The sequence below is a fragment of the Crocuta crocuta genome, unplaced genomic scaffold (genome assembly GCF_008692635.1).
Source record: "Crocuta crocuta isolate KB4526 unplaced genomic scaffold, BGI_CrCroc_1.0 scaffold395, whole genome shotgun sequence".
Lineage (NCBI taxonomy): Eukaryota > Metazoa > Chordata > Mammalia > Carnivora > Hyaenidae > Crocuta > Crocuta crocuta.
The window spans coordinates 216520-230594 of NW_027532601.1; the positions used below are offsets into that span (position 1 = coordinate 216520).

The 14075-nt window shown below is 45.3% G+C and overlaps 1 protein-coding gene across 1 annotated transcript in view; it reads left to right on the plus strand.

Moving 5' to 3' along the window:
• Nucleotides 1–13765, plus strand: part of ADRA1A (adrenoceptor alpha 1A) — a 103751-nt gene extending 89986 nt beyond the window's left edge. Inside the window, exon 2 of the mRNA XM_077780124.1 lies at nucleotides 13079–13765. Coding sequence (XP_077636250.1) covers nucleotides 13079–13596 — 518 coding nt within the window. The 3' untranslated portion in view covers nucleotides 13597–13765. The remainder of the gene's footprint in view (nucleotides 1–13078) is intronic.
• Nucleotides 13766–14075: the final 310 nt, after the last annotated feature.

Below are 14075 nucleotides of genomic sequence, written 5' to 3' on the forward strand. Positions count from 1 at the left end.
GGAAGCCAACTTGACAGCAAACTATTTGTAAAACAAACAAACAAACAAACAAACAAAACCAAAAGGCTCTTCCTCTGGGCCTTGCTGATCCAAGACTTACATAATAAAGGGGGCTAAGAACACAGAGTTACAATTGAGTCTGGCCCTGAGACAAAGAGCCTAATTTAGAGTTAAGGACAGATATCCACCCCCACCCACTTGTTTCTGCTTGGAGCATTTTCTGGCCTTGAATATGCTGATTGCACCCTGTGAAGGAACCTACTGAGGAACTTCTTCTTTTGTGATTATGGGAGCAAAGGTGTTTCCTGAAAGACCTGTTTTTCTTGATACTTCCACCTTAAACAAACAAGCTATTGACCCCTGCCCACAAAGAAGTAACTTCACCCTTTTTATGCTAAAAACTTTGTCTGGTATGCTAAAGATGCCTTCCTTCCCCATAGGATACGCATTTAAATCCCCTACCTCAATCACTACAGATAAAGGTTATGCATGAGTCTTCTACAAATCTATGTTCTGGGAAATTCTTACATATCAAAGAAGTTTGTTATCAGAAATCATTGTCTAAGGCAAATGCCACTTCTGTGCCATCCCCCAAACACTTAATGATAAAATAAAGTTGAGCCCCAGTCAGAGCAGAGATGCCTGCCTGGTGATCAGAAAGACTCTCAGGCCTCTCTCATCCCTCCCTCGCCGACACCATCCATCCTTCAGGGACCCCTGGAGCCTGGCCAGAGCCGGTCTCCAACACTTTCAGACCGCCACAAATGCACTTGCCCCTGCCTTTGGCTTTTCTTCACCATTTTCCTTATTTTTCAGGCATCTTTATTCCTGACTCAGGAATCTTGCAGGACTTTCTGAAGCCCTGTCATCACTACCACTGACACAGTTAGAAATTCATGAGTGGTTTCTATTCTCTGGCCTTAGGAAGACTTATTAGTTGATATGGTTTCTTCTGGTTGGCACTTATTTATTAATTTTTAATAATTAAACGATGATATATCAGCCCCTATGACCCCAAACCACGTCCTAGTGAACTAACGATACTGTATCGGTCGGTTCAACTCCTGTGGGTTATAATTTTCTAATTTTCTGGAATACTAGGTAGAGCCTTTGAATGGGCACTTGGGTCACCATCTCTATTAACTCGGTATGTAGCAGAGTCTTCCAAACCTCTGGACTTCATAAGTGCTAGTACAGAATTTGAACTTAACCTTGAACTCAGTGAAGAGTCCTTGAAATGATTTGATCAAGGAAGATACAATCAAGTTTGCTTTCCTAGAATCTCTCTGGCTACAGTGTGGGCAGTGGGTTGGAAGGAGGTAAGCCTGGAAATTGGTCCTACCTGGAGCTGACATATGGTCCTACCTGGAGCTGATGGTGGCCTGAACTAGGATGGATGGTGACAAGGAGAAAGAAGATTCAGTCGTCTGGGCTGGGAGACTAAGGGATGTCACAGAGGAATGGGAGACTGAAAGGTAGAGGGTGATGGTGGGTTTCCAGGGGGGACAACTTCGGGGAAAGAGTGCCATCTACTGAGGATGGATGGAGCAGAGGAGAAAGAGCAGGTTTGGGGAGAGAAAGTGGGGTCCGTTGGGTTATGTTAAGGATGAAATTATTTGGAAACATCAGGAAAGATGTCCGGTTATAGTTGTGCATGCAGAACTGGAGCTCAGGAGCCAGAGGTGGACTAGGATAGAGATTTGACAGTCATCAAGGCAAAGAAGGAAATTGAAGCCATGGAAATGGTTAAGCTTCCCCGACAGCTTTCTTCCCTGTTTGAATGTCAGAGAGTTCTCAGTTGAGACTACAGAAGGTTTGCCTAAGTTTAAAAAGAGTGAGGTTGTCCGCAGCCAGCAAAACTGAGATTTTTCAATATTGCCTCTATTATGAAAGACAGAAGCATGGTCAACTCTTGGTTTCAAAGATGTCTGTAATTAAAACAGTGCCATACTCTATTGCCTTTTTTATTTTTTATTTTTTAAAGTTTATTTATTTATTTTTAGAGAGAGAGATAGAGAAAGTGAGCAGGGAAGGGGCAGAGAGAGAGGGGGACAGAGAATCCCAAGCAGGCTTCATACTATCAGCACAGAGCCCAGTGCAGAGCTTGAATTCATGTCCCAAAATCATGATTCGAGCCAAATCCAAGAGTCAGACACATAACCAAATGAGCCACTCAGGGCCCCTCTATCGCCTTTTTAAATTAAAGAGAAAAATTTTCTGATCCCTTTTGCATTTTAAAATTGGTTTGCCCAGCTGTATTTAGAAGCCATATTATGGCTTCCAAAAAGGCACTGTATATTTTGAAAACAAGCTATTAAAATGCCTATGCATTGGGACACCTGGGGGCTTAGTCGGTTAGGTGTCCGACTTTCGCTTAGGTCATGATCTCGCGGTTCGTGGGTTCGAGCCCCGCGTCGGGCTCTGTGCTGACTGCCAGCTCGGAGCCTGAAGCCTGTTTCAGTCTGTGACTCCCTCTCTCTCTGACCCTCCCCTGCTCACGCTGTCTCTCTCTCTCTCTCCTAGAAATTAAAAAAAAAAAAAACATTAAAAAAATGCCTATGCATGTATGTTATGTCAGCTTGAATACCACCTGTTTTGGTGGAAGTGAGACACTCAGCTGGTCTGGTCCAGCTGGAGCCTAGGGCTGGAGAGAGGTAACAAGGGTCTACAGGCAACCCCCAATCCTAGCTTAATTTGGACAGGGGTGGGAGGGGGATGCCAGAGCTAGGAATGGAGATCAAAGTATTATTCAGATTCTGCCTTAAACAGAGCTAGCTGATACCCCTGGAGGATGGCCATAGGATCAGGGGACATGCCTCTGGGTGAGCCAGTGAGAGGACCTGGTATGTCATTTCCAAGTAGGGAATTGTCCAGAGAACTTGGATTTGGCATCCTTACAAGCAGTCCAGAACCAAAAGTCCATCTGCCTGCTCGCCTGTTTACCTCTTACTAGAAGAGCGCCAGCCAGCTTGCCCTTGTCCTCCTGGCAAGACTCCGGGATGAAACCTGCCTTAGCCTTCAGCTGAATGTGAAGGGACATCATTCTGAGAAACTCCCGTGCTTCCTCCCTGGGTGACCGATTTGGGTCGTTCATGTCCCCGCTTCAGATTTGTGGCATTTGGCCTTGGATTTGCAACCCACAGATATGAGAAACTGCCGCTGACAGCCTCATAATTACAGGCTTTGACCTTTCCTACGAGACCCTATAAAATCTCTTTATAAGTACTAGAAGTAATAATTTCATGAAGTGCCTGAGACTTAGCTGTATAACATTGTTTGTAGAATGGTTTTGTTTTCATGTAAATCTGAGGGTCTCACAGATCGCGAAGATAAAGGGTTGGAATGTGAGTTAAGATCATCCCTCTTTCTCCATGGAAACATATTTCTAGCTGTAAGCAATTGAAGCCGGAGTTTTATTCAAAATGCCGTTTTCTCCCATCAACAAATGTCATTCCCTGATGCAGCAGATATTCACTGAGAATTGTGTTCATCCCTGAGGGAGATGTAAGTAAGGGATAAGAAGTGGGCTGTGTGTTTAGTGGGACTCGAACTGTAAGGATTGAACGTGCCACTCATGCAGCAGTGTTCATCATGGCTTACTGTATGCCATAGACTGTCATAGGCATTAGGGAAGCAGCAGCGAAATGGAAAGACAACAACTCTGCACCTCAGGGAGTTTATGTTCAAGAAACGCTGCGGGGCAGGGGGGTGGGCAGAGAAGAAAGTATGGAAGATGGTGAAGAGTGCTACAGAAAAATGCTGAGGTCCAGTTGCCGAGGGGGAATGGGGGAGAAGACAAGATAGACTGCCATGTGGGAAGGGTTCATGGATGAGCTGGGGTTTGAACACAGCTTTGAAGTTAGACTATCAGAATGGATTCCAGTTGGAATGGAGGGAGAGAAGGGGGACAGTCACTGAGAGTGGAGCAGGAGAGTGAAGGGGAGAGCCATGTGAGCTGAGGCCATAGTCACCTTGATGGATTAACCAAGTTACAGCGAACAGTCTACCATAGCAAAAGGAAAGCCTTGGTGTTGGGAATTAACAATTCAATTTCCCGAACATTTATTGGAAGTACTCACAGAACGTAAACTCCAAGAACAGGAACCTGACTGTTGTAGCCCCAGTGTCTACAAAAAGCTCTCTCATTGAGGGTGCCAAGTGCATCATTTGTTACATGAATGAGTAATGGGTGAGGAGGTTGTGCAAAGCTGGTGACACCAAATGATGAAGGACCTTGAGTGCCAGGTGACAAGCTTGAATTTGACCTTATGAGCAATGCAAAGATTCATGACACACATCCTGACCAATCTCACCATGATGAGGTTCCCTTAACTGTATTACTGAGCTCCTTGAAAATCCTCCTGTCCTTTTAGTTCTTTGTGAAAAATTTTTCTCATGGCTTCCAGCAGTTTATTCTCTTCCTGTCCCATCCCCTTGGAGATGACCAGCATCATAGCCACTCAGCAGCCCCCATATTACCAAGGGGCACAGGAGCCCTGGCTGCCAGCAGCCGGCTCATGCCATGCTCCATGCCAAAGAACAAATGCTGTTCCTGCTCTGTGTAACTCAGTGTTGCCGGGCCTCAGGGTTGCATGTGTCCTTCACAGGTGTACCTCATGACCACAGCTCTTGTATGTCTTTTCTCAGCCCTTCTTCCCTTCTAGCTTAGACATAAATCTCCAGGAAGGACATTAGTATGTCCTCTTCAAAACCTAACCCAAAACCTTGGGATCCCTCCCTTCCAGGCTGCCCTCCTCCCTTCCGGCCATCCCTCCCACTTGACATGGGACTAATGCTCACTTTTGACCATTTCAGTTTTCCTAGAGGTGAATGATAGGGGCCAAGGGGGCGGTAACGATGACCTGGTGCAAACCTTTCATTTTACAGATGTGGAGACCAAGTCTCGGGAAGGGAGAGTGACTCACCCAGCTCTAAACAATGATCTGAGCCTTCTTGGTCCCTGGTCCTGAACTCCCTTCCTTGCTTTCTGAGTGGGAAGGTGGCACCATCCCGACAAGGCTGCAGGGCAATGAGTTGGGCACTGTTGGCTTAACAGTGATCAAGGCAGGAAGGGAAGAAACCCTTCATGCTCTGCCTCCACAGTGCAGGGGTGCTGGGATGGGTGTGGAAGGCAAAGGTGAGTCTTAAAGGTGTTTCATAGGAAAACATCAGTGAGCCTTGGTGACTGGTTGGAATGTAAGAGACAAATACACATCCTCCTTTCACACCCTGAAACAGACGATGAACTTGCACTCCAGCAAGAACAGCCTGGGCCCCTGCCGCCATAGGGATTATCGCGTGCTCTAAAGGATAAGACAAGCAAAGAACACACGTAGGATGGGGGTGGGTGAAATGGGTGAAGGGGGTCAAAATGTACACCCTTCCAGTTATAAAACAAGTCAGAGGGTGTAACAGACAACATGTGACTACAGTTAATAACACTGTATTGCAGACTTGAAAGGTGCTAAGAGAGTAAATCTGAAAAGTCTTCATCACAAGAAAAAAAATTTTTGAGAACTTACAAACCACGACATGTGCCACAAAAGAAAGAAACCACGCCAGGTTGAGGACCGCTTTTCTTTAGACTGGGTGGTTAGAGAAAGCTTTTTGTGTAGAGATGATAAGATGTTTCAAATGGAAGACATCAAACAATGGTGACCCTAATGAACGTGGCAACATTTGAGAAATAAACCAGTTCATGAAAGGAGAGCACTTTTAAGGAAATAACCTGTAAAAGAACACGATGGCTGGGGCGCCTGGGTGGCTTAGTCGGTTAAGCGTCCGACTTTCGCTTAGGTCATGATCTCGCGGTTCGTGGGTTCGGGCCCCGCGTCGGGCTCTGTGCTGACTGCCAGCTCAGAAACTGGANAATGGCTTAACTGCTAGCATTTTCCCAAATCAAGTTCTGTTTGGTTAAGTAAAGGAGGAAAAAGTCTTGTTGGCTTTTGAAAGCATTTGAATTATTGATACATTTCAAAAGGAAACACAGCACACAAGATGATCTTGTGTGCGGTGGTTCTAACACAACTGGGCACTAGGTCTTCTCCCCCGAGTTATCGTAGGTGTTGGGGCCAAACCGTGTGTTCTGGAAGACCCCTTTCTAAAAGGAGAAATACTGGTTGGGGCTTTGACAACTGGCAAGAGAAACCTTTTGTAGAGCTTTGCTTTGAGCAGCTTGGACTCTTCCAGAGTAAAATCCCTAGTTCTGCAGAACCACATTTGGCCAGCCAGAAGGGTCCCATAAAAACTGTCTCCCAATTGGGGCACCTGGGTAGCTCAGTCAGTTAAGCGTCCAACTCTCCATTTTGGCTCAGATCATGATCTCAGTTTGTGGAATCAAGCCCTGCACCAGGCTCTGTGCTGACCTTGTGGAGCCTGTTTAGATTCTCTCTCCTTGGGATGCACTTACCTTCTTCCCATGCTTGGAACATATGGAGCGCTTTTCTGCCTCAGGACCTTTGTGTCAGCTCTTCTCTCTGCCTAGAACACTCAGTCATTTCTCATCCTTTAGAACAAAACTTAAATTTCACCTCCATCAGGCCTGCCCTGAGCATCGGATCTAAAGAATCCCTCTCTCTCTGCCTTTCCCCAACTCGTGCTTTCTCTCTCCCTCCAAATAAATAAATAAACTTTTTAAAAAAAGTGTCTCCCACTTGCAGAACTGTGAGGTATGAGAGAATGTCTCCCGGGTGACCTCTTTCCTTGCCTGGGCTGGAAGAAGCAGTGGTTCTTGACAATGGAAACTGGAGGCTAATGTACCCCAGTCCCTGAGGAAGGGGAAAAGGGCCAGCACCACCATCTGCACTGTGCAGTCCCTGTAGTGCCCCAGGTTTCTTCTGTTCCATGATGTTCCAAGTGTACCCAGCACATGGTGTGCCTCCTTCCCCCTACTCACTGCACCCTGCCACACTTCCCAGCCTTTCTCTGCATGACTGCTATCCCAGCTTCCTGCCAGAAAGCTCATAAAAGACTTGACATCTTAACTCTCTAAAAGGAGCTCCCAAACACACGCAAGCCCAGAACTGTACTATTTCAAGCCTCAGGTAAATAGAAGAAAAGAGCAAGTCCTTCTAAAGAGGCATTGAACTAACATTGTCCTGCCTCATTTGTAAGCTTGATGCTGTCATTGGGAGAACTGAGCTTGGTGAGGTGCACCAGCCAGAGGTACAGCTTGCTCTCAGGAGCTGGGAGCCAGGCTTCACAAACTTTTGTGTCCCTGGGACCACAATGAGAAGCCAGTGGAAGCTGAATCCTCTTCTCAGGAAAATGAATCTCTGAGGTACACAGACTTGTATTTCACGTCGTGGGAGGTCTATCCATGAATCTGAAGTTTGAGAGCTCAAACTTGGTTAATCTGGCCAGCATTGTTAGATATTCTGGCCATGATTCTAGGTGGAGAACCTAGACTCTTGTCTGGCTGAGGACTGCCCAAAGGCGGACCCTGGATGAACCTCAGGAGGGCTCAGGCATGTCACTGTGACAGCCAAATGGGGAGCCCAACACAGAGGCATCTGGTAGATTTCAGGGATGATAAGAAACGTGGGCCTATGCTTACCCTCTGATTCCTATGGCTTTTCCCTGGGGTTTTGTTCAATGGGGCAGAGTTTGCTTCTTGGTAAGAAGATGCCAAGTGATCTGGCCTGAATGTGGCTTGGCACTGAAACATCCTGGCCTGGGGAGCTGGCCACCTCTTTGTAGGACAGCTTGGATTTCTCCTCTGTTCATTAGATGCATACCAGTCACATTAGACTGGTACCACACTCACAGACAGACCACTGGTTGGCCGAGGAAAAACAATTAAGGGTCCATTTTTCCCACAGTCACATAATATTAGCTTCTTCTTTTGGAGTCCACAGTTTGCTTGTTTGTTTTTTAAGTTTATTTATTTATTTTTGAATGAGAGGCAGAGAGAGCAAGGGGGGGAGGGACAGAGAGAGAAGGAGGCCGAGAGAATGTCAAGAAGGCTCCACGTTGTCAGCACAGAGCCTGATGTGAGACTCAAACTCACAAACCATGAGATCCTGACCTGAGCTGAAACCAAGAGTTGGATGCTTAACTGACTGAGCCACCCAGGCACCCCTGGAGTCCACAGTTTTTTAATTGGATTCATCTAAGCTCCAAGTTTCAGAATGTGACACCCTATAGATGGGCTATTCCAAGATCATTGCCCACTGTGCTTTTGTCCAGTGTCTGAACAGTACCTACCAGTTCTTAAATGCTATAGTTATTGATAGTGCTGCTCTCCTCCACTTTGCTTCTCATTGTCTCTGAAAGACAATGACATGACAACAGCTGGACCTAACTGCCATTCATACTCCCCTGCCATGGTGGGGCTGCTAAATGGCACACAAGACCAGGTGCTGGGTGATGCAGAGCTGAGTCTGGGTCTAGGCCTGGTGGAACCACAAATGAGCGGGTGATATCGTAGGAACCATTCCTTTCCTCGGCCTTACTGTCTTCAACTGTTATGGAGGGAAGGCAGTGCTGGTGAGGCTCTAAGTTTCTGCCAGTCCCTACATTCTGGTGTTCTGTGACTCCAACCAATTAGGGCTTATCATAACCCAGTGTCTCTTGAAGTTGTCATTAAGATAGATGTCAGGTTTTCAGGTGGGTGAAACAAAGTGTGGAAGCTGGAAGGTTAAAATGGAGAAGACTGACTCACAGCTTTCTGCTTCCATACCATATCACTCTGATTCTGAGGGAGTTGAACAGCAGAGGAACCTTCTAATTACCAGCACTGCATTGGAATTTGAGAACTCCATTTGTATCCTCGCTACCTTTTAGAGTGAACTGTACTGGCAGAACACTCATTAAGGAGACCAACATTGGCAGAAAAAATTGGTTTTCTCTTGTGTTGGGGGCATTGAGAGAAAACATTGCTGTAACTTTGTACCTAAGATATGGCTATAAGTGGCCAAGACTTCACTTCAGTGGCTCTCAGTGTCCCCTATCATAAGCTTACATGTGAAGCCTGGATCAGAAATGAAAGGTCACGTGTTCCCAACGGAGAGGACATTGAGTGATGAGCCCTAATTGGTGTCATTTGAAACCATTAGCTTTACTTTCCCCTTGAAATCTAGAGGCCTCAAGAGTGGATTCTGAACATTCACTTCAAGGGTGAAGATGTTAGTGGTGTTCAGGGATGCACTCATCTGGCCAAGTTTTAGTTGACCAAGATGTTTGGAGGGTCCCCAAAAGACAAGAATCAGAAATTCTGTAACAGGACCAAATAATGGAAGGAATCTCAGTGAAGGAAAGAGTCCCTAGGGACTTGAGGATTTTCCAAAGCTTAAGACTTTACCCAGGCAGGTTATGACCTGAGGAATGACCAAGGAATGATCTGACCTGTGGGGTGAGGGTCTCAGACATTTAAGCTGGGAGCAGTTTGATCCCTTTGAAGCAGAGTCTGGACAGGGGGTGTTGAGGAACACAAGAAGCCTATGGAGTCAAAAGAAATAGGAGCCTCTGTGTTCATGTGAGTAATTAAAAAATCTGGCTTTTCCTATGAAACATGATGAGAAAAACTACAGTGTTAGATCCCAGATGATGCGGCAGGGAGAAAAAGATAGTGAAACACTATTACAGAGGAAACCAGAGGATTAAACAGAAACTGGGCAGAAAATGGGAAAGAAAGAAAAAGCAGCTGGAGAAGGAAAGAACCAGCAAGAAGAGAGGTACAGGGCTACAGCTGTCAAGCAGAGAAGAAAGCCAGGCCACATCCAGGAAGCAGAGTCATGGGGAGGACAGGGGTCAACAGTTCAATCAGTAGTAACTGGAAGGAGGCCTCCGAGATGCAAGCACTGTGCTGGGTTCTAGAGCTCCCTGAGTGAGCAACACTAATGCCACACAGTTTCAGATGGTGTTTATGGTCTAGTCATAGGCACCCAGGTCAGAGGTGCTGGTCCCCCAACCAGTGGGTTCCACCCTGGTGCACCATGCCATGGTGACTGGAAAGCAGGAGTAGCATGATCCAATAGCCTTCCCATCCTAAAAAGCATCATCATCAAGAAGAAAAGGATCTGAGAAGAAACTGAGGCTGAGGATAGAAACAGTAGGGGTTACCAAAAACACAGTGCCTGGGTGGAAAGGTTTGGACAAAGAAGGAGCTGGCTGGATGAGGGGACCCTGCTTGGGACCAGGCAGCAGCACCTGTTTTCCAAGCCAGGTCCCAGCTCAATCTCCTTTCCTAGGGGAGGAAAAATGAACAGCAGAAAGAGATTGAAGGATGTGAATAAGGAGGGAAACAACCCATGCTGGCTTTTCTCATCTTTTTGTAAGGTTCCTGAAGCTTCCTTCAATTGAATACCTCTCCTAATTTCCACCAGCAGCTGCTGAAAGAGAATAACCCCCAAGGGAGGATGAACACCACCAGGCAGAGAAGTGGCTCCCACCACTTGCTCCTGTGGGACTGTCAGATTGGGAGGGGGCAGATAGTGCTGGGTTTAGATACATCTAGGTGCTATCATACACCTAATGGAATAAATTAAACGGGATTCATTTATGGGAAGGCCTCCAGAAAAATCTCCCAATCAGTCTAAAAAGCCAACGTCTAGAGATTTGCTTAGATTACTCAAGACAAAATGGCCAGAACATTAATGCTGGAGACCATCTGACATTTTAATCTTACTGTAAAAACATTTTAACCATCTCCCTGTCTCACCCTATACCCCAGCTGCAGGGAGGAAATGGTGTTTTGAGCACGTAGACGGGAGACCAGTATTTACTTCTTAAACCTCTTAAACTATGGATACAGCAGGAAGGCCAGTGTAGAGAAAGCCCAAGAGCCCAGTTCTGGGTCCGCCAGATCTGGAGTTCAAAGAGGCTCAAGGGAGAGAAGAGATTTATTGAGATTTATGAATGCAGAACTGGACTCTGTGAGCCTAGTGTCTTTGAGGGGATTGTGGGAAATTCCAGGGTTCCCAAATCACTTTATAAGCATTCACATTCATAATTCATATATTTTTGTCTTTGTTATTGGAATTCTTCAAATAAGAGAAATACGCTCCCCTGCCTACCTGATTTACAGAATGGTGAGATTCCCCAGACCAGGTGTACCCTGCTCATATATCCTCATTAAGCCGAGGCTGAGGCATGTCTTTGTGAAGAGGGTTCACTTAATCATGTCACCAGCACTATTAGAAAGAAGTAGTGGGTGATGTATAGGCATCATAATCTAAGATGATTTTTTTCTAGAGCTGACCATATTTACACAAAACCACGAGTTATGTTGTCATTGGTCACTTTCTCCACCTCTTAAATGAAGTTTGAAAAAACCTCTTTCCAATTTCGCTTCTCCCAACTGTCCATCACCCCCATACACCATGTCCCTTCCCAAGAGATGTGTTATTCCAGTATATTTTGAGATTCCATAAAGAAACACAGGTCCTAAAATTTCAAAGATAATACATGCTCCCATCAACCACCGTCCCATTTTGTCGTCTTTGGTTCTGCAATATCTAAGTTCACTTTTTGCTTGTATTTGTGAGATCCACTGCTAAATTTCAAGACAGCGTTTGCCATATTGGATGTTAAGTGCACCCAATCCTCTGTCATGACTTTGACGGGTCTGGCAAGCCGAGGGAAAAAGAGAGACAGGAAATCAAGATCTTAGGCTGAAGCAGAAGAAAAAAGTTGTGCAGAGAATAAAGAACACTGTGAGTTCTGTACCCATCACTATGGTAGTGATTTGCTACTATATTCGTGACAACCTTTTCAATCATTATCTTTTAAATTTGAAAATTGAGGAGGGCACTTGTGGGGATGAGCACTGGGTGTTATATGGAAACCAACTTGACAATAAACTATTTATAAAAAAAATTTAAATAAAAAAATAAATAAAAGAAAAAAATTGAAAATTGAGAAATTAAAAAAGATAATCCCTAAGACTGTTCATGCACTAAGTGTCCATGGCTTTGTGACTCTACTACCAAGAGCTACACAACAGTTACTGTAGAAGATGTAAAGAGGTCTGAAACTGAATTCCTCCCATGTAAATTAGTGGATAAGACTTGAGCAGGTAAAGAGGATGGGAAAGAGCATTTTAGACATCAGGTCCCAACTTTCAGGACAGTAATGAATGCAGTTAGAGTAAAAATATTAATGGTAGAAAGCTAGCTTACGTGGAGTACTTTGAAGGACCCTGAAGGTCAAGTGATGGACAAACATTTGGCAGCCATTACAGCATGTTAAGCAGGGTAGTATCCAAAGGCAGCATCAAAAATAATTGGTATAATTTCAGCATAGTAGAAAATCACTGGCCAAAAGTTGGCAAAGCCAATATTTTGTGAAATTTTGATTCTCATTAAAATATATAATCCCCCTACAGAAATGCTGATGCATAGGAGCACATGTACCCCAATGTTCATAGCAGCACTCTCAACAATAGCTAAAACATGGAAAAAGCCTAAGTGTCCATCAACTGACCAATGGATCAAGAAGATGTGGTTTATCTATACAATGGAATACTACATGGCAATGAGAAAGAATGAAATCTGGCCGTGTGTAGCAACACAGGATGGACCTGAGGGTGTTATGCTGAGTGAAATAAGTCAGGCAGAAAAGGACAAATATCATANTCCCCCTACTCAGGAGAGAAGGAATTCATAATTATTTAGGCTGTGTCTATATAACACCACATCAGGGAACAAAGGGAATATTTAGGTAATCCCATTTTGATATGGATTATTTTAATGGATTCCGACTTGTTTTTAAATTCAGTCAAAACAAGTTTCATGTGTTGTCTCAGCCTAAATGTCATCCTTTTAGCATTTAAAGTTCCATCGCAGCCACCAAGTGATGTTTCATCACTGAGAACTGTTGCATACCCACCCAGTGGGTCTGCTCCCTTGATAGGTGTTGTGCATGTGAACCAAATGAGAATGATCTCTGAGGATATTACAAAAGGGTTACTGTTCAGAGGGGCCAGCCAGTCAAATGTGAGAAATGCAAATGCATTTGGAATCATTTGAAACATTTTAGAGCTACAAAAGTGTGTGTGTGCTTTTATTTGCCTGTTTCCCTGGCCAATTGGCCTGTTGGCTTGCAAATAATATGAACGAATCTGTGTGTTTTCTTGCAGGGTCTTTCTTCCCTGATTTCAAGCCCTCAGAAACAGTTTTTAAAATAGCGTTTTGGCTCGGATACCTAAACAGCTGCATCAACCCCATTATATACCCGTGCTCCAGTCAAGAGTTTAAAAAGGCCTTTCAGAATGTCTTGAGAATCCAGTGTCTCCGCAGAAAGCAATCTTCCAAACACATCCTGGGCTATACCCTGCACCCACCCAGCCATGCCCTGGAGGGCCAACACAAGGACCTGGTGCGCATTCCGGTGGGATCGGGAGAGACCTTCTATAAGATTTCCAAAACGGATGGGGTCTGTGAGTGGAAATTTTTCTCTTCAGTGTCCCGTGAATCCACCAGGATCACTGTGTCCAAAGACCAGTCAGCCTGCACCACAGCCCGGGTGAGAAGTAAAAGCTTTTTGCAGGTGTGCTGCTGTATGGGGCCCTCAACCCCTGGCCATGGAGAGAACCACCAAGTTCCAACCATTAAGATCCACACCATCTCCCTCAGTGAACATGGGGAGGAAGTCTAGAAGACAGGAAAGGTCAGCAGGAAGGCAGAGGGCAGGGGATGATCTTAGGCACCCACCCCACTTCCTACTTGGGAGGCCAGTTCCCTCTTCCTGGGTGACAAGACAAGACAGGACCATCAGACCAGGGACCATGTGGGAGTGGGGTGGGGGAGGAGACTCGACTCTTGAGCAGTGGGTAGGGCTCAAGGATGAAGGGGGGTTGTCACCCGACTGTCCAGTTCCAAATGATGGTAAACAGCACTTCCTTGAGGCTAATGCTCTCGCGGTCATCCTCTGAGGCCGCGTTCCACGTCTGGCCCTTGCAACGAAAAACACCATGGGAAACAGAATGTCATACACAATCCAAAAGACTATAAATATAAGGTTATGATTTCATCATGAATATTTTGAGCACACACTCTAAGTTTGGAGCTATTTCTTGATGGAGTGAGGGGATTTTATTTTCAGGCTAAACTTACTGACAGCCACGTTGGATATTT